The 18,798-nt window shown below is 37.3% G+C and overlaps 4 protein-coding genes across 8 annotated transcripts; 1 reads left to right on the top strand and 3 right to left on the bottom strand.

The window, feature by feature from the left end:
• Positions 1–449: 449 nt before the first annotated feature.
• Positions 450–5,456, bottom strand: LOC112198379 (probable 1-deoxy-D-xylulose-5-phosphate synthase, chloroplastic). Of its 2 annotated transcripts, XM_040518400.1 has the most exons (11): positions 4,924–5,456; positions 4,549–4,677; positions 4,277–4,441; positions 4,022–4,172; positions 3,496–3,767; positions 3,114–3,387; positions 2,697–3,004; positions 2,275–2,556; positions 1,890–2,174; positions 1,649–1,786; positions 450–755 (listed from the first exon to the last, which is right to left on the bottom strand). In XM_040518400.1, exons 1-11 carry the CDS (start codon positions 5,038–5,040, stop codon positions 726–728), a joined length of 2,151 nt encoding a protein of 716 aa, XP_040374334.1. In that variant the 5' UTR covers positions 5,041–5,456; the 3' UTR covers positions 450–725. The 2 variants fall into 2 exon arrangements, with proteins under 2 accessions (XP_040374334.1, XP_024195260.1); XM_024339492.2 differs by lacking the exon at positions 450–755 and having other exon boundaries at positions 1,355–1,786.
• A 3,675-nt stretch (positions 5,457–9,131) lies between these two features.
• On the bottom strand, positions 9,132–11,495 carry LOC112197071 (50S ribosomal protein L33). The gene is made up of 2 exons (XM_024337605.2): positions 11,355–11,495; positions 9,132–9,529 (listed from the first exon to the last, which is right to left on the bottom strand). Exon 2 carries the CDS (start codon positions 9,525–9,527, stop codon positions 9,354–9,356), a length of 174 nt encoding a protein of 57 aa, XP_024193373.1. The 5' UTR covers positions 9,528–9,529; positions 11,355–11,495; the 3' UTR covers positions 9,132–9,353.
• Positions 11,495–13,647, top strand: LOC112197069 (NADH dehydrogenase [ubiquinone] 1 alpha subcomplex subunit 8-B). Of its 2 annotated transcripts, XM_024337604.2 has the most exons (3): positions 11,495–11,629; positions 11,714–11,922; positions 13,310–13,643. In XM_024337604.2, exons 2-3 carry the CDS (start codon positions 11,735–11,737, stop codon positions 13,440–13,442), a joined length of 321 nt encoding a protein of 106 aa, XP_024193372.1. In that variant the 5' UTR covers positions 11,495–11,629; positions 11,714–11,734; the 3' UTR covers positions 13,443–13,643. The 2 variants fall into 2 exon arrangements, with proteins under 2 accessions (XP_024193372.1, XP_040373920.1); XM_040517986.1 differs by lacking the exon at positions 11,495–11,629 and having other exon boundaries at positions 11,643–11,922; positions 13,310–13,647.
• A 509-nt stretch (positions 13,648–14,156) lies between these two features.
• LOC112197068 (serine/arginine-rich SC35-like splicing factor SCL28) lies at positions 14,157–18,561 on the bottom strand. Of its 3 annotated transcripts, none has more exons than XM_024337603.2 (7): positions 18,186–18,560; positions 17,414–17,491; positions 17,035–17,199; positions 16,854–16,912; positions 16,705–16,744; positions 14,911–15,150; positions 14,157–14,404 (listed from the first exon to the last, which is right to left on the bottom strand). In XM_024337603.2, exons 1-7 carry the CDS (start codon positions 18,386–18,388, stop codon positions 14,395–14,397), a joined length of 795 nt encoding a protein of 264 aa, XP_024193371.1. In that variant the 5' UTR covers positions 18,389–18,560; the 3' UTR covers positions 14,157–14,394. The 3 variants fall into 3 exon arrangements, 2 of the variants coding, with proteins under 2 accessions (XP_024193371.1, XP_040373919.1); XR_002935549.2 differs by lacking the exon at positions 14,157–14,404 and adding an exon at positions 15,422–16,020 and having other exon boundaries at positions 15,010–15,150; XM_040517985.1 differs by lacking the exons at positions 16,705–16,744; positions 16,854–16,912 and having other exon boundaries at positions 18,186–18,561.
• Positions 18,562–18,798: the final 237 nt, after the last annotated feature.

The following is an 18,798-nucleotide window of genomic DNA, read 5'->3' as shown; positions in this document are numbered from 1 at the left end:
TCGATTTCATGATTTAAGTGGCTCCCAATTTCACTCATTGCTAAAAGAACAAAAATTTATCAATGGAAGAGAATATTAGAAGTTCTTGTTTAAACTTTTTCAATCTCGTATCTTGTTTATTATTAATTTAGAGTTCTTAAGACCGGCCCTACATGTCACTACCGACTAAGTGCCTTTGTATCAACCTATGCATGGAACTAAATCAACTAATGTTGGTCTGCCCAATGAAATTGACATGTTTCCGGTGGCCACTTTGGCCTCTGCTACATCAATAAATCAATAATAGAAATACCACAACCTAATTTCTCCTCTCTCAACCAGTCAACATCTCCCACCATCATATTGTCAAAAGATGGGAGATGCATCATCGACCTTCCCACCTCTCTGCTTGTGACAGATATTCAGATTATTAACGAATGGAATTTGTACCAGAGAAAAGTCTCTAGTGCTTTATCACCAACATGCATGCATCAGTGCCAAGAGCGTTACCAAGAAGCTAACACCACTAAATGCTAGAAAAAGATACATAACAACACTCCCTACTCTTTTCCACAACTCCTATCTTCACTAGAACTCGAGAAAAAGCTGAGATGCATCCTAAATGTAGTTGAAATTGTCGATTGGGACTTTTATTTAATTTGCATGATTCTGGATTTGCACATCGCTCTGTTCGTCAAATTTCGAGTTTTCCGTCTAATTGAAAAACATGAAATAGATAGGCTTGTTCACTCCGCCATGTCGATGCCGGCAGAGACCTATGTGGCAAATTCAAAATCAAAGAGTTAAACAAAAAAAAAAAACGCTTTTTAAAATATGAAATTGGGTGAAAATTGAAGAATACAAATTTAAAATAACATTTAATTTGCTAAATAAATAAATTTCATTAATCAAGATTTAAAAACAGCTTCACCAACTCTAATTGTTTTTTATTTTCGTTCCGCAACTTCACTCCGTCCAAAACGCTATTTAAAAATAATTTTGAATACAATGTAGATGCAAAGAATTTTTATTATTGTTGGTGAGTGGTGAATGGGTGATGATGAAAAGAACTTTTGTTTTATTTTATATCATTACATTATTATAAAATTGACGGGCAGATAATGGCATAATGCAATAAGCTGCAATTAACATATCTTTGGCTAAAATTACTGATAGGCTGTATTTTCATATCTGAAAAATAGATTTATAAAAATTTTGGAGATGTTCTTTTTTAGTTAAAATTTCTGTTTTCTTGGTGCACACAAGACATTCATTATGCACATCCAGTATCACCAAGTTACCTTCCTTGTGCAAAACAGTGATGATGGGATTCTTCTCACCCAAACTAGGGATCAACAATGATTTAGCAGAGAACTGGATAAGTATTTGAGAACTCAGAATTGGATTGCCAAACAGTTCATAACATACATATAAGTTGACACCAATGCAAAAGACACAAGAGCCCCCTTCTAGTCTACTAAATCATTCCTGCTTTTATAGGACACTAAACTCTCTGTGACTTCAACTAGTTGGTTAAGTTTGGCCTCAACTAATGCTACTCTTTACTGATATATGTCCCTACTTTTATACAGATGGAAAGGTAAAATATAGAACCTGACAGGTCTCACTCATTCTGAGAATTTACACTTTATTCTCAGAATGACATTACCTCCAATGCCTCTCTTGTTTGTCCAAGGATGTTGAATACTGTTGCTGCTACATGGCATGGAGTGAGTCCGGCATCGGCCAACTGATCAGCCGGGGCACCATGGTCAATGTACCGATCAGGCAGAACCAGAGGTCTCCACTGCAAGTTATTGACAATGAAAATGAGTATCCGATGAGTTCAATGCTAATCCAAGTTACTGAAATATAATATTTGTCAGGATTTCATAACAATATATTCCTACCTTCAGTTTTCCATCAAGAAGGCCATCAAGTGCCAGAAACTGAACAACATGAGAACCAAACCCACCAATGGATCCTTCTTCCACAGTAATTAAAAACTCATGTGATTTTGCAAGTTTGCGAACTAGAGCATGATCCAATGGTTTGCAAAATCGTGCATCAGCAACAGTCAGACGCAAGCCAAGAGGTTCCACCAAAGTTGCTGCAGCCAAACATGTCTGAACGGCTGATCCATAGCCCAAGAGTGCAACTCTTTCTCCTTCAATCAATATTCTTCCTTTTCCCACCTGCATGACAGTTGCCAAACATGTAATTAATTAGTAATGCACTATTAAGATATTTCATCTCTATAGAGGTACTACAGTAACAGAGACAGTTGAACGTCACCTCAAGAGGAGTGCCTTTATTTCCTGTTGGCAGCTCCACACCAACCCCATTTCCTCTTGGGTACCGGAAACAACTTGGGCGGTCATCAATGGCAGCAGCAGTGGCTACCATATGGAAAAGCTCTGCCTCATCAGAAGGAGCCATGACCACCATGTTTGGCAGGCATGCCATATAAGTAACATCAAAAGCCCCACAATGTGTGGGACCATCAGCCCCAACAAGCCCAGCTCTATCCATAGCAAATCTCACAGGCAGTTTCTGCAAATCCACATCATGTACGACCTGTGGCATGAACCCAGAAGACATCATTTTTTAAGTTAACTATCTTTTACTAATGAAATAAGTATCAAGAAATGAAACCATGATAAATTCTGACAGAAGATGATAATCAAGCTGAAGACTGAAGAAGATGTTCGGCTTGCCTGGTCATAAGCCCTCTGCAAGAAAGATGAGTAAATTGCGCAGAAAGGTTTCAGGCCTTCACAGGCAAGACCTGCAGCAAAAGTAACAGCATGCTGCTCTGCTATTCCAACATCAAAGCATCTTGTTGGAAAACGGCGGAGGAAGAGATTCATGCCTGTTCCACCTCCCATTGCAGCATGGATTGCTACAATATCTTTGTCCGCTTCAGCTTCTGCAATCAAAGCCTCTGCAAAGTATGTTGTGTAAGACTGTGTGCTAGCATTGGCTTTGAACTGCTTTCCGGTTGCCGGATCAAACTTGGCCACTCCTGCAGAAGCAAAAGCAGAGCTAATTTAGTCATCTTTGATAGACTATACTGAGATGCAGACCATATCTACAATAAAATTTAAATTATTTCTATGAAATTCTGTATTTACCATGGTACTTGTCTGCAGCCTTCTCCGCATATGGATATCCCCGGCCTTTCTCAGTGATAAGGTGGATCAGGACTGGACCTGTTGTTTGCGTTGTTTTAACCTCTTGAAGTATCGCTATGAGGTCATCCACATTGTGACCATCGACTGGACCAATATAATATAGTCCAAGCTCTTCAAACAATGTTGAACCAGAGCCACTGATCATTCCACGAGCATACTCATCAACTTTTGCTGCCAGTTCATGCACAGAACCACCAATTTGTTTTGTAACTCCCTGCAATAACATCAGATCAAAGTTAAACCATATGACCAGATACAGTATTAAAATCTTAGCCTCTGATCTGTAGAATCTTAATTATGCTTAGCCTTCAGATATACTTACTTTGGCAACCTCTCTTAATTCTCTAAGTGGCCTGTTTGATTGCAACTTACTGAGAGCACTACTCAAAGCTCCTACTGGAGGGATGGGTCCATCGAGATTGGCAGTAGGTAAAGAAACCTGTTTATTGTCATTGAGAATAATTATCATGTCGGAATCAAGGTAACCCGCATTGTTCATGGCTTCATAAGCTTGCCCTGCTGTCATGGCACCATCACCTATAACAGCAACTACATGATTGTTTTTCCCCTTTAGATCCCTCCCTACGGCCATTCCTGTATGTGGATTAACATCCAAACTGTTATAACCAAAGATCGCAATATCTAATTATTTTGAGTTGAGACCACATTTTCAGACATTGAAACACAAGACATTGGATCATCAGACAAAAGGCGGCTGTATGAGTGATGATAACATGCTACATTGTGAAATTTTCCATGACACAAAATCCACGATGCATGTATATCAAATGCAAATGCTTATGTCCTACAAATAAACAATTAAAGATTTGTTGACAAGGAATAACTACCCAGGCCAGCTGAGATAGTAGTGGAACTGTGACCAGTGCCAAAGCAATCATACTCGCTCTCCGACCGTTTTGTGAAACCAGCTAACCCATTGGTCTGCCTCATAGTGTGCATCTTATCTCTTCTCCCAGTCAAGATTTTGTGTGGGTAAGACTATGAATCAAAACAGTTTACAATGAAATATCGAAAAAATTCTTTAGTCCAAATGTTTTCCAATATATGTAAATGCTTTGAACCAAAGAAGGTAAGATTAAAACCTGATGACCAACATCCCACAGAATCCTGTCCTGAGGAGCATTGAACACATAGTGAAGAGCCACAGTGAGCTCCACAACACCGAGGCTTGAGCCTAGGTGACCTCCGGTTTTCGAAACGTTGAAGATAACATCAGACCTCAGCTCATCAGCTAATTGTTTGAGTTCCTGCAATTAACAGTTTACCGTAAACAGATTAAATTAAAATCTATGCAAAGACAAGACGGTTATTAAATAACATTTGCTGATAGGCTTTCAGTTATGTCTGTATTTACCTTGAGAGAGAGGTTTTTCATGTGAATTGGATAATTGATAGTGTCCAACAGAGGTGTGGGTGGTCTTTGTGAGTGATACTCTCCACTCTCTGACAGTGAAGCACAAATCCCAATTGGCCTTCTCTTTACCTGTCTCAAATAACAACAAACAAACAAAAAAAACACCATTAACAAACGATCTTATCTCTGAGCAACAGCTTTTGTTCAGTTTCTACAAGACTGATTTCGAAAACAAGAACCTCAACCATAAACCCAATTACAAAAAATTCTTTAAATTGAATCATGACCAACAAAAGCAAGCAAAACTCAGTTTTCCTGAGCCATGCAATGAGTTGGGTTGTGTTGAATTCACAAGATATAGACATCTTTGCTAACCTGATTGAAGAGCTTATGTTGGTAAGGACATGGCAGAACTGGTCCAAAAGAGAAATGGGATGATGAGAAGTTAGAGGTGGGTTTCTGAGCTGGGATTGAGAATGTGCTGAGAGCCATTGCATGTAGCAGAACAACAAGCAGAGGTGAAAGAGAGCTTCAAAGCTGAGATTGGAGAGCAAACAGGAGAAGGACCCAGAACAGATGAGAGTTGTGAGGAAAACTGGATGAGGTCTGAGGGACTAATAAGGGAGAGCAGTTGTTTGTTTGTTTCCACTGAGGAACCAGTGATGGTGGTGATGAAAGGTGTGAGAGGGTGTCAGTGGAGGCTAATAAAATAACCAGAGAGAGAAAGAGAAACTGAAATGCGTTATGGTGTGTGGAAATGTGTGGTGGATTGTAAGTTAGTGTCCAATCGGCCTTGGAAGTTAAAGAAAGACCTTCAGGACCAAAATTGGAAGACCTGCACAGGCTTACAGTGCTCCTTCCATACCTGTAGCAATGGCCAGCACCAATGTTTCAGGATCAAGGTTTGCATGTGCTCATTCATTGGACCACGTCATAGGAAATCACTAGAGGATAGATACATGATAGACATCAATACAGCATTACACCAACCCCATTTTGACAAATTGCAATATGTGGCTGATGTGGCAACACCATTCTTTGCCATGTCATCACTTTTAATTGTATCAAATTTACCCTCCATTTTCCATTTTCTTTTTTCTTTATTTAAAATTTAGTCATTAGTGTCTTGAAAAATCTGATTCCGTACTCTTTCTAACAATTTTTAACTAGAAAATCTTGAGTAGAACCATGATGTGTTATAGTACGGATACGGAGGTAACGTATAAGAAAAGAAGAATCTAGTTTGTTACGGTCCTTAACGACTGTTAACGATAAAATCTTTCGTAGAACAGTTATATCATTATTGTACGGACAAAGTATAATCATTAGGACTATGTAAATTAAAAAGAAAAAGAACAAGTTTATAAGGCCTCATAACAACTTCTAACGAAAAAAAAATTGTGCAAAACGATTATATCATTATTGTACAGACAAAATAACATCACTCAATGTAGGACATCATATAACAAAAAGATTAAAATTAATTTGTTGCACCAATACTAACGAGAAAATTTTGTTTAAATTTTCAAATCATTATTGTATTATCCACAGATACAACAAAATTGGTTCATTATGCCTCGTAATTATTATAATAAAATACTTGAATTTTGGTTAAAATTCAAAAAATGAAGGTTATTGATTGTTAATTAAATTTTGAAAAGAAAAAAAAAATAAAAATTACAAAATGAGAATAAAGAATGTATAAGAAATCTTTTTCACTACGTGCATAGAATGTGGGCTATAAAAAAAAGGAAAACTTTAAAAACATATGTATAAGGTTACTTTTGATGAGCCACCAAATTAATATGTTTTTCGTCCTTTGTCATTATGAATAATTTTTTCTTTTGATGTGACTAGATGTAGAATTTTCGAGATGACTATCTACCATTTAGCTACGATATCGTAACATGCTATGTATAATAACAATTTACAATCTTTCTTCATCATTGTTGATCGCATGATGTGAATAAAGATATGGGTAAAACTATGGTATGTTAACATTTCTCATACATCAAATATTTTTAACCCTCTAAGGACTTATGTTATCACTTTAATCACTTTAAGGACTAATATTATTATTTTCAGAACTCATATGGTAAACTACGGAAATTTACCACTTTAAGGACTCCTGTTACCACTTTGAGGACTAATATTATTATTTTGAGGACTCATGTGGTAACTAAGAAAATTTATCATTTTAAGGACTCATGTTACTACTTTGAGGACTAATATTACTATTTTGAGGACTCATTTTACCACTTTTAAGGCAATTTTATGCATGTCATACGTTAACACATTGTCGAATTTTCCTAAAGATATAACACTTTGCTGAGGCAGTGTAATAATTTTTAACAATATTGAACTACATGAAACTTTTCAATCTTGTTGAAAGATGTGAAACTCATCATCTTGAAGAGGATTGCTACCTATGATCTCTCAAACTCGTAGCCGTATTCTTGCTAGAATTCTGCTTACCACCTGGAATAGATACCACCTTCATTTTCAAAACCCTAGCACTAGATGAAGAGAATAGGGACAACCCAACCATGGTCAATAACAACGATTTTTCTCCCATCTCTTCCAATTCTTTCAACAGCAGCTTATCACAGCCACCGACATCATGCTCAAATATATCGCAGTGCCTCCAAAACCCCTTAATTCTTTCAAAAACAAACCTCAATTCCGGCTCGACATATGATGATAGTCAAGCCATCATCGTGTCTCCAACTCTAGCCTAACATGTTGCTCCTCCTTTTTGCGGTGCAAGGCCATTTGAACAAAGCGGGTGACTTGTCCCATCAAAAGTCCACCAGAGAAAGTGACATCGGGTTATGTAACACTAGCGGGAGACCATTCACCATGATCCACATTTTCAATGATGGAGGTGGAACTGAATTCATTGGTGAGAAAGACTTCCGTGGGGCACCCGCACCGCCACTTGGTGCGGTAAACCAATCACTGCTCAGCAGGGAGGTCTTTTGGGTATTGTACATTTAAAAAGCAGGGGCAATTTCAGAAAAGGGAGAAAAATTTCTGGTTTTTTATTGGAGGGCCGCACCGCCACGTGGTGCACCAGCCCCTATGCTAGAATTTCTCTTCATTGGTGCAAGACTGTTGTATTTTGCCAAAACCAATGTCGTATTCTTGTAAAACCACGGTCCTCCATGAAGCATTTAATAATTGATTGATGACCCTAACAAGCTCCATCCTTATTGTTGGTTGAGAAGAGTTAGGAAAAATAGAGCTATCTTAAAAATCTGTATTGAAATCAAATCAAATCCAATACCCAATAAAAAAATATTTAAAAAGTAGTTCATATTTGGTTCTCCGGATTCATTCCGGGATGACCAAAAAACTGTTAATCCAGGGATTCTAAATTTATATTTTTCATATTATATTCTGGATGCCTCTAATTAGGTCTTTGTATCAAAATCTCCTCATTTGGTATTCATACCTCATCTCAAATTTTTTTGCCATTAATCTTCGTATTTTTCTTTCCCTTCTTTTTCTCAATACCCCTCACTGTATATCCTCCACACCACCAATGTCCGGGAACATTCTCCAGTCACCTTCCGTGATGCCACCGACCAGTTTTGGATTTTAGTCTACTACTTCGAAGCATGCACTACTTTTCATGTATCGTACCATATTGCTTGTAGCTTTTAGAGGGAATCGGTTCCCTGAAAATCCATCGGAATGTTGATGGGTTCTCAGTAGGGCTGCCACTTGGTTTGGTAATTACCGACCGAATACTAATCAATGTTTTAGGTTTGATAAACCAACTTTTTGGTAATCGAGACCGACAAAACAGAAATCAAAAATTATTGAAACAGTTGGTTTGGTTTTGGTAAATACCTAATCTACCAATTATCTAAATATTAGCTTTATATGCTATGGTTTTCAATACACATAAATGTATAGTAAGAAATAAACATAAAAATTTTCATAATAGTATGAACATTACTACATATGCTAACTTGGTCAAAGATGGTTAAATAACCTAGTTTTATTGAAAATGGCTAAACTTGATGTCATATGTACAAAAGAAAGCTATAATAAATAGATGAATACAAAGTTTACGACTATAAAATTGAAAAACCTGGTATTGTTCATTCTAATTTATATTACAAATAATTAGTTGTTCTAAAATTAGTAATACCGAAAACTGAATTACCGAATTTGGTAGACATGATTAAAATTTGAAAATTTTGGTTGGTAATTGACAACTCAATTTTGAAACCGAAAGCTTTGATTTTGAAGTTGGTAATATCTATAACTGATTCGAATCGACCAAGTGACGACCTTTGTTCTCACCAAAGATGGATTCAGTAGAATTTCACTAGCTAGATTGTCTCATTATTTGTCTTAACTAATATTTTTTTAATTTTTTTCTTCGAATAATCCTCTCCTCTCCAAAGCTTTGTCCTTCCAAGAAGAGAGAGGAAATAACAAAGGTTTAACATGAAAAAGACTAGCAACTCTTTCCTTCTTCTTCTTTTTGTCAAATTTAATGGACTATTGATAAAAAGCAAACACACATAAGGCCTCATAGGAGCTCAGGAGTTATAGAAGGATGACATTACTGGAGAAGAAAACAAGACATTAATTCTTAAGATCTTCAATGTTTCAATCAGCACAAAATTTAAACTTATTAAACTATCGCTAGATAGAGAAAAATTTTCAATGTGATCAAATAGACAGCACTTGAGTGAATGTAAGCTCTAAGTCAAATTTAGAACAAACTGTCTACAGGGAACAAAATAGAGGATGATAATGAAATATATCATCTATATGGGACACCTTGCTCATTTCATTTTTGCCTCTGTAAATAGAACATGGCGATTCACCCGAGGGTCAAATTTTCGGAACTCAAGCTTCTCTACCATCCTAGAAGGCTTCTTCTTGACATAGAAAAATCCAGTTCCAGCAGCTGAGACAAGTCGGATGAACAACGTAGCCTTCTTCTTCTTGTCGCCCATTGCTTAATTCAAACAACACGAAGTCAATCAAATAAGTAATAGAAAACATGTTTCCCTACAACAAGGATGGGCATATTATTTGTCCAACTAAAAATGTAACACTGCAGAAAACAATAAATTACTACATGGAAATACCAATCTTCAGATGGCCCTTATCCACATTCTTACTCACATTTCAGAACAATTTAGGATAGAAATAAGTAGTCCACGACCTATATTTATAAGTTATAACACAGAGCCTACATACTTGTGGGTGTATAATAGTTCCAAAGTTCAAACTGGCTGGGGGCAAGAACACACACAAGCAAAGAATCAAGAAAACTGCAACAACAAGATCCCATGACTGAGATGCCAAAGTTATAACACAGAGCCTACATACTTGTGGGTGTATAATAGTTCCAAAGTCCAAACTGGCTGGGGGCAAGAACACACACAAGCAAAGAATCAAGAAAACTGCAACAACAAGATCCCATGACTGAGATGCAACCCACCCCCCCCCCCCCAAAAAAAAAAAAAACCGTAGTATTTCTTTATCTCAGTGGATGTCATGTCTTAAGCACATATAAACAAATATTTGAGGCAAACTAAATTGTAGTATGTGTTGTTGTAGCTGGCTAACTTTTGTATTGAATACTTTTTGTGCTTATATGTTCATCCTCTTTAATTGAAACATATCTAGAGCTGAATCTACCGCTTGCAATCACATTATCTGGCTTCATTCAAGATTCAAATCAGGATAAAGTGAATGCTTGTTGACTGCCCAATTTTAGAAGTTGTGAGCAGTTATATGTTTTCCTCAATACAATCTAGAAAAATTCATACTGAACATAGAGCATATATATATTCCTGTGTGAAGAAATTCCTCATTACACACGACTAGAGACCCTTAGAACTGATGGTGAATCAGTTATATATATATATTCCTCAACTGTGTTTAGAAAAAGTAACCTACAGAGCCCACATATTTGTGGGTGTAAAATAGTGCAAAAGTACATGGGGAAAATCATAAACACAAGCAAAGAATCAAGAAAGATATCTGCACCAACAAGATTCCACGAACAAGATCAAATAGACATGCCCACAAAATCTCCCAAGTTGTAATCCTCTATATGCAATCACATAACCTTGTATACCATCTAAACCGTGTACGCTACTATCCTCAATGACAGTCTTAAGACAAACACAGATACTGTAACGGCAGTAAACCGAGCTCGAATTTAACCACAGAAAATGTCTTACCACTTCATTTTCGACAAAAAGAAACTCATCCCTATTGTACAAATAAATTCCAATAAACCGCCATTTTTAACAAAAAAAAGTCCCAGTTTAAGTTCAGGCTCTATCGCATAGACTGTATCATACCCCAAAAAAATCACACACACTTGTGCAATGCTGTTCAGGTCAGCAAACTAAATCGCACAGAGATAGTAACTAAACTGATAATCCCTGAGCTGAATAATCCTGTTACCTCGCAGATTTCATGAAAAGAAACACATAACCAAACAAACCTCAACAAACCCTGATACAGACTGTATACCATAATTCAGAGCTTCACATACTACTTACTTCAATTTGATACTTGTATAGTTACCTCAGTTAAAACCAAATAGTATAATTACGCTCTCAAATGGTTTCCCATCAAAATTTCACCACTTTATATACCAAAATTTTCCATCTTGCATTTTACCTTAGGATATTGAAAAACCTAAGAACAAGAATGGTGTAATCCCTTTCACATCTTCCAAACCGTTACACAAGTAGAAAACAGCAGCAACAACCATAAAGAAACAAAATTGAAGCTTTTCATAGAAAGAAATTGAGACTTACTGTTCAAGCTTTCTTGGAGGAGGAGGAGGAGGAGGAGGGAGCCTAAAAATGGAGCCTTGATTTCGTCTGAGGAGCTGAAACAGAAGAGAAACAAACCTAAACGGCACAAAACGCAGTGTTTTGGGGACGTTGCCCCTTTAAAAGACTAAAAAGCCCTTACCTTTTAGGCTTTGGTCCTCCGGCTCCCCAAGTCAGCTGGTACTAGTTTTGTTGTCACCAAAAACCTAAGCACTCATTTCCTCTCTCTTTCAGTCTCAGCTGAGAAAAACCGAAAGGTAGAGGCATTTCAGAATCTGGGGTTTGTTTTGTGATTTAATTTGTGGGATTTGGGATTGTAAAGGTTGAATCTTTGTGAGCAGAATCGCTCGGAATCGGAGGAGATGGCGAGCGCGGTGGACGCAGCAGGAGATCCGATCCCGACGTCGGCGGTGCTGACGGCGGCGGCGAAGCACATTCAGTTCAGATGCCAAGAGGAGAACGTGGCCTTCCTCAAGTGCAAGAAGAAGGACCCCAATCCCGAGAAGTGTCTCGACCAAGGTCGCCAAGTCACTCGCTGCGTCCTCACCTTGTAAGCCTTTACCCCCCTCCTTTGAGAATTTTTCATCTTCTTATGCTCTTCGATATTGTGTGGGTTTCTGAGATGATAATGCTGCAGAAGTAAGGAGATTGAAATGTTAGGGTTGTTGTTGAGTGTGGTTTGGGATTTTGGTCTTGCTCAATGTGGTTCATTTGGTGCACAGAATCCTCAAATTTTTGCTTATATTTTTATATGAGTGTTGGTTTTGCATAAATAGAAATTCTTGCTTTGATTGTATTAGCGGATTCTTAAAGTTGATCTTTGTTAACTTAATCGAAGAAACTCAGAGAATGTGTTTTGAATTACCCTTTTTTTGAAATGAGAAATCGAAGAAACTTAACTGCAATGGAAAAATGTGTGTGCCACTGCATGAGTATCTAAACCAGTTTAGTAGCTATACCAAAATGTATGAGGTCCAGCTGGCTAACTTTGGGACCATGTACTTTGAGAGCATTAAGCTAGGTGCTACTTGCTAGGAGGTTATTAGTATGATTTAAGGTCTAGATTAGTTTTTCATGTATATCGAGTTCGTCAAGTTCCTGGGCTGCTGATTTTTGGATACCTGTTTGGAACCTAATTTACTACAGGTTTTTGTTCTGTGATGAAAAGAAAGGACGAAATCCCTTCTGCAAAGAAAACTAACGATGAATGACAATTTGTATGTTTTCCTCAATGGTTTCTAGTAAAACTAGTCCCCCGTACCCAAACTGTAGATTGATCTAGGTTTCATCACATTATACTATCTTTTTGATCAGTCACTTCATTGCTTTTCTTTTACCTTCTGGACCATGTATGCAGGTTTCCACTCAACATTTCTTCATTATTCTGTGTGATTGGTAGCATCCTGAGTCATGTTTCTCCTACATATTGCCCCCTGTTGGCTCATTCAGTCGCCTAGATCTTCTAGAGAAAGCCTAAACCTATAAATGAGGTGGTGGGCCAAAATGGCAGAGACCAAATGCTAAGGACTTGAAGTTTTAAGTTGCATTCCCAAAACACAAAGACAGAAATTCTGCTCGCCTTATCTTTTATATCAGACTGTATGATCAGTATAACATATATGTAGAGCCTCCCTAGCAGCCTCTAAAGTCAACTGACTTTCAAGTTTCAACATTTGCTTCAGCAAGTTTTTGAAGTCTGCATGAGAAATTTTATATTTGCAGTAAAATAGAGTTTAAATTCTTTGTGATTTGAGTTGCATGATCTCTGTGAAAAGTTGATTGTCAATGGTTATTGGTAAAAATTATCGCATCTGTAGATCTTATCACATCACACTGATGTGCACCTTACCTTACCTTAACACTTGCACCAGACATGCATGGACAGTGAGAAGATTTGTTTTGTTACATGTCTAAATATGAGGCATTTCTCCCTGCAGGCTGAAAGATCTTCATCAGAGGTGCACGAAAGAGATGGATGAGTACGTTGGATGCATGTATTACAATACAAATGAATTTGATTTATGTCGCAAAGAGCAGGAGGAATTCGAGAAAAAATGCCCATTGGAATGAGAACATACTCTTTGTCCCACCATGATTGCAATAATATATGCAGTGTGCAATGAGCAAATACTGTTGCGTACAATTTCAGTAGATCTTGTTTTTCGATCTGAGCTGTTTTCTATTTGTATGTCCAAATTTTGCTTGGGGAATGCTTCCTAGCAGGAAAATGTTTCACATTTTTAAGCATAAAGGATTACTTCTATTGTAGCAGGAAGGGTTGGTGATCCAACTTTGCATCGAATGGTATAGAGAGCAATTGGTTTCTGCTTGACCAGTTACTGTATGTGGAGCTAAAGCTAAAATCAGTGGCGGTTCATATGAGGTACTAACCCGTCAATGGCTCAAGCCTGGCCATTGTAAACCCGACCACATAACTTAAGACCGCAACCTCTGAACTGTCTGCCCTTAAATGAACAAAATGTGGTACACTTCCCACTTCCCATGGAATCAGGCATCTGGAATTTTTCTTGGAGCCTATTTGAGATTACCTTGTGAAATGCTTAAAAGCGCTTTCCAAAAATTCGAAAAGCATTTTTTCATAGAGCGTCAAATGCTTCTCAAAATCACTTAAAAGTGATTACATTCAATGAAGACATTTTACTTTATTTTGATAATATATTTATATATATAACTGATTTTCTTTATTAATTCAAAAGCATCTCTGGCCCCTTAAAGCAAATCCCAAACACGCGAACAGCAGAATTTTGCTGTTTGAGAAAGAAATCAGTCAAACTGGAACCACCTTATTTACTGCCTCTAAAAGAAAACGGAACAATACAAACTCACATTAAGCTTCTTCAAAAATTACATTCCCATGTGACTTAACACAATGTGAATGGTATAAATCCATTAAACAAAAACTGACACGGTCCAAAGTCATATTTACTACTAAGCAAACTAACGCAGTTTGAAGCAGCAACCAGCAAACAATGGCACTTCAGAGCAGCATATCAGACAGGCATCAGCGAGGACTGCAGAGAAAAAAAATTGAAGAATCAACCTACTAGGCAATGTAAGAAAATAGGATATCACACAAACATTAATCATAAGCTACAATACATCTTAGTATCTTGCCTAATAGACTCGAAATGTTACTATTATTTCATATATATTTGACTATTTGTCTTGCAATTAAATAATGCAATAAAAGCAAGGAAGAGGAAAGCCAAAGTGATTAACAGCAGCATGTAAAGACTAAAAACTATCGAAATGCTCGTATCTATTTTTAATCAAACAATCCCACAAACCTGCTTCGCAGACCTGGGCTCTATGTTGCTGCCCCGTCTAAACTTGGCAGTATATTTATTTTAAAGTAATATAAAGTATTAAAACACAAATTGTATTATCTCATATTTCATAAGGTTTTCTTCAGATCTAAGACCAAGCTCAGTGGGGGCTCACTTTGGAGTAAGCATAATATGATAAGACTGGAAATTGCATGTCTTATGTAGAGTACTAACTGGAAGAGGCATCTTACCTGTATGACCGTGAGCGTGACAAAGGACTGTGCCTATTACCCCTTGGACTCCTTAACCTGCTAGGTGCATAGACTCTCTCATCACGCAGATCCTGACCGTCTCTCTCATCACGTGGACTCCGTCCATTCTCCCTAGAACTTGGGGACCGCCTGTAGTCTCTTTCATCGTGTGGTGAAGGAGATTGTGAAATTGATCTAGACTGCACGGGGGAACGATAATGATCCCTAGCTCCATGGTCCCTGCCAATGGAAGAAATACATACAACATTACTTTTATGGAATAAATCTACAATATAATCATCACCAGAATGATATCAAATATATTCGATTCAGTAAGAGATACCCACTAAAACGATCTCCATTTTTCACAAAGAGGAAAACTTCCAAGATTCATCACAAGCAAAAGTAAGGTTGCCACAAGTAAATATTTGATACAAGTTATCTGTTGTAGATAACAGAATAGCTACTCACATCCTCTTCATAATCTAATTCATCAAAATATGACCTTTACCTGAACCTTTTCAGGGTTCCGAACAAAAAATATGAAACTTGATCCAAAAACTCAGTGTTAGGCTAGTACTGGTTGATCAGCATCTGAAAACTTCATAGCTCTCTTTGCCCCAACTTTCTAAACCAGATAATATCTTTTCCTTCAACAATGTCACCATACTCTACTGGTGAAAATCTTTGAATTGCTTCTTTTCTTTGTAGATGATTTCTTTCTTTGGCCAACTATAAGCTCTATATTCTTTCTTTACTGGATCGTATATGCAAAACAAGATATCAAACTTAACAAATTTTCTTATTAAAAACTTACTTTAACAGTTAGTAAAAAAAGATAGAAATAAAAGAATACTATGATTCCAATCATCTCTCAAACCAAGTTTAGCTTGTCACTTCAATCAATCATAGAAAGCCTCACAAACTCAAGTCATAAGAGTACGAAACCCAATTCCATTTGTAGATGACAGTTGAGGGTGCATAAAGATAGTACTTATGCAGAGACTTTGGTAGAAAGGTAAAGAAGTTGCCATCACTTTTATGATCTCTTTTCTCATTAAACTTTATTAACCCTGAAGTCAATAAAAGTCTCCTTTTTCACTTTACTATCTGCATAAACAAGGCCACCAGCAGATATTATACAATTCAATAGACACTTGATACAGGTAAGAGAAGCAATCACCGTAGGTAAAGAGTTCAGTCAAGAAGCTCTCATGGTATACAAAATATATCACCATAGACACAAGTCCATGAAAAAAAAGAAGAAACAGAAAATTTTCAAACATGTGATCAGTAAGATCTCCCATTCAAACTCTGAAGGTATGAGAGAACCAAAATTTTAACCAAAAAGAAGAATGAAAAACGGAGTGAGAGAAACAAATAAATGAAAAGAAGAATGAAAAGCTGAGTAAAAAAAACAAATAACAGCAAACTGCTATAACAACAATATAATTCAACCATGGCAACAAAAGATGGAGGGCTCCATCATCATCATTAAAATATTGCACAACACAAGCTCCAACATTAAGCCTGATGTACCTCTTTGTGTTTTGTCCCTATTGCCTCCACAAATCAACAACTTGCAATATGATTTAAAAAATATATATATATTAAAAAAATAAAAAATAAAAAACAGTATCTACTCATCCTTGAGAAATAACAATGCAAAATTATCACTATTAACACCAAAAAAGGAGCACAGCAAATTTTTCAGAGAAAACAACCACGCATATGGTGCAGATAACTACAATATTATAAAAATGTAGCATAAACTTCTGGAGATAATATACAGACCTTGAGTCGCGCCTAAGAGGTGAAACTGACCGGGAGTAGGCTGTGAGCAAAAACGATTAACGGTAATTTAGTACACAGAATAATCTGAAAAAGGACTTTGCATAAGTTTTGTCTATAGTTGGAATCCCCAAGTAAAAGTTCAAACTCACAACGATATTGCCGTCTTGGAGACCTAGGTGGAGTTCTTCTTCTTCTAGAGCTTCCTCCACTAAACATAAAATAAAATTTAGAAGATTAAAAAAGCAAAATTATAAAATAAACATATAACTCCAATTAATAAGACATGAGGTGATTGGTAGATTTGCAAGGGGGGAGTAAAATGCACCCTACCTTACACGAGTTGTTGTGCGCATTTCTTGGGGAGTTTTTCTGTTCTCCTCAGCAAAAACAATCCTTATTTCACGTCCACCAATAAGTTTATGGTTCATTTGTTGCTTTGCTTCCGCTGCGTCCTCTGCATAACGGTACTTCACAAAGCCAAAGCCCCGTGGCTCCCTATATCGGAATAGCTTAATTAATATAACTTGAAATTGCAGCATCATGTCTCATATCAATTAACAAGGAAAAATCCATAAGAACATCAAGTTCAACTTTACAAAAAGTATTAATTCAAGAAGTTCGAGTGTTACACATGCAGACGACTCAAAGCTGAAAAGAGCTCTATTAGATTGCTAGCATTATCTGAAGTATGAAATGTAAAAAACCATACCTGGTGTAGTAATTCTTAGGAAGATAAACATCCTTCACTGGACCAAAGCGCTCAAAAGGGATCCTAAGATCATCTGACCTGCACAAATAAATTATTTGGTTTCAGACATGACAATAATAACATAAGAAGTAGAAGAAGAAAAGGCTTGAATTTAAGTACTACAAAATTTTCTAAATTCAAGATTTCGGGTTAAAAGGGCTTGCGGTAATCAACTTAATTCATATAGTTAACTATTATGCCTATAGTTATATAAAATCTAGTTGTTGTCAATATACTGTTATTCATATCTATGGTAAATCCCAAACTAGCGGTCTCACAACACCAACAGACAGACACGGTGACTCAACAGTCGAGGTTCCATAGGCATAAATGAAAAACTAAAGCCAAAATACCCATCATTCCCTATTGGCACAAGAGTAGAGCTACATTTCGACTGGCCAGGAGAAACATTAGGCCAGAAAGTTTTTCATAACCAGCATCCCGGCGTTTACAAAAATCTATTGCAAACAGTCCACTTCACAGCAACTCGGCCCCTTTTCTAATAAACCTCGATCCTACTACTTCCATTGCAGGTCCCAGTCCCACTAACATGTTAACAACTTGTAATGCACTATCATCACAAATTCAAAGAAAATCAAGCATCACTTTCGTTTTAGTTTTGGTTTTGGCTTTGATAACCTCAATATGTGAATCACAATTAGATTTTTAACTAAAGAATGATCAACATAAACCCTACAAAAATTGCTAAGGCACGTAGAAAAGGAGGCAATACCTAGCGTCAAGAGGAAGATTGCGAACGAGCAAGCCAGACGGAGCCGGTGAGCGGCGGTCTCGGTAAGAGCGGCTGTCACGGTAGCGGTCGCGAGGCTCGTCGTCGTCGTATCGCTTGCGTCCACGTGGCGGAGTTCTGCTACGCCGGCGAGGGGGGCTGTAGCTTCTGCTCAGGCTGCGGCTGCGGCTCCGGTACCTGGCCATTGGTGGAGAGAGGGCTTGAATTTTTGAAGCAGGAAAAACCCTAACCCTAGTGACTGGTTAGGGTTGGAGAGAGAGAGAAGAGGAAAGGGGTAGGTGTTTCTGTGAGGGGGTTTGGGAGGTTTGGATTTGGAGGGAGGAATAAGGTGTGGTGCAGATACCAGGTTTTAGTTTATTGGTGGTTTTTATTGGGCAATGAATATTAATGATACCAACCGGCCCATAATAATTATGTTTGTGTTTGGCATAGCTGTACTTTAAAGAAAAACTGGTTTATGTTTATTTTTGATAATAAGTGGCTGAAAAATAAAGTAGCTGAGTGTTTGGTAAACTGACTTTTTATAAGTGCTGGCAATGGCAAAAGCAGCGGCAAAGTGTTTGGTAAACTCAAACTGGTTTGTGCTTTTGTTTGT

The sequence above is a fragment of the Rosa chinensis genome, chromosome 4 (genome assembly GCF_002994745.2).
Source record: "Rosa chinensis cultivar Old Blush chromosome 4, RchiOBHm-V2, whole genome shotgun sequence".
Classification (NCBI taxonomy): domain Eukaryota; kingdom Viridiplantae; phylum Streptophyta; class Magnoliopsida; order Rosales; family Rosaceae; genus Rosa; species Rosa chinensis.
Note: the sequence above shows the minus strand (reverse complement) of the source record. Positions and strands in the feature narration are given on the sequence as shown.

Bases quoted from the DNA above. Each gene is read 5' to 3' on its own strand.
- LOC112198379 (XM_040518400.1), bottom strand. From the start codon at position 5,040: ATGGCTCTCAGCACATTCTCAATCCCAGCTCAGAAACCCACCTCTAAC. The intron at 3,768-4,021 runs GTAGTTATTCCT...ATCCACATACAG, and splicing joins TACTATCTCAGCTGGCCTGG to GAATGGCCGTAGGGAGGGAT. The intron at 2,557-2,696 runs GCAAGCCGAACA...TTCATGCCACAG, and splicing joins TGCAGAGGGCTTATGACCAG to GTCGTACATGATGTGGATTT.
- LOC112197071 (XM_024337605.2), bottom strand. From the start codon at position 9,527: ATGGGCGACAAGAAGAAGAAGGCTACGTTGTTCATCCGACTTGTCTCA.
- LOC112197069 (XM_040517986.1), top strand. From the start codon at position 11,735: ATGGCGAGCGCGGTGGACGCAGCAGGAGATCCGATCCCGACGTCGGCG. The intron at 11,923-13,309 runs GTAAGCCTTTAC...TTCTCCCTGCAG, and splicing joins ACTCGCTGCGTCCTCACCTT to GCTGAAAGATCTTCATCAGA.
- LOC112197068 (XM_024337603.2), bottom strand. From the start codon at position 18,388: ATGGCCAGGTACCGGAGCCGCAGCCGCAGCCTGAGCAGAAGCTACAGC. The intron at 17,492-18,185 runs GTATTGCCTCCT...TTATTTGTGCAG, and splicing joins AATCTTCCTCTTGACGCTAG to GTCAGATGATCTTAGGATCC. The intron at 16,913-17,034 runs GTAGGGTGCATT...TTTTATGTTTAG, and splicing joins CGCACAACAACTCGTGTAAG to TGGAGGAAGCTCTAGAAGAA.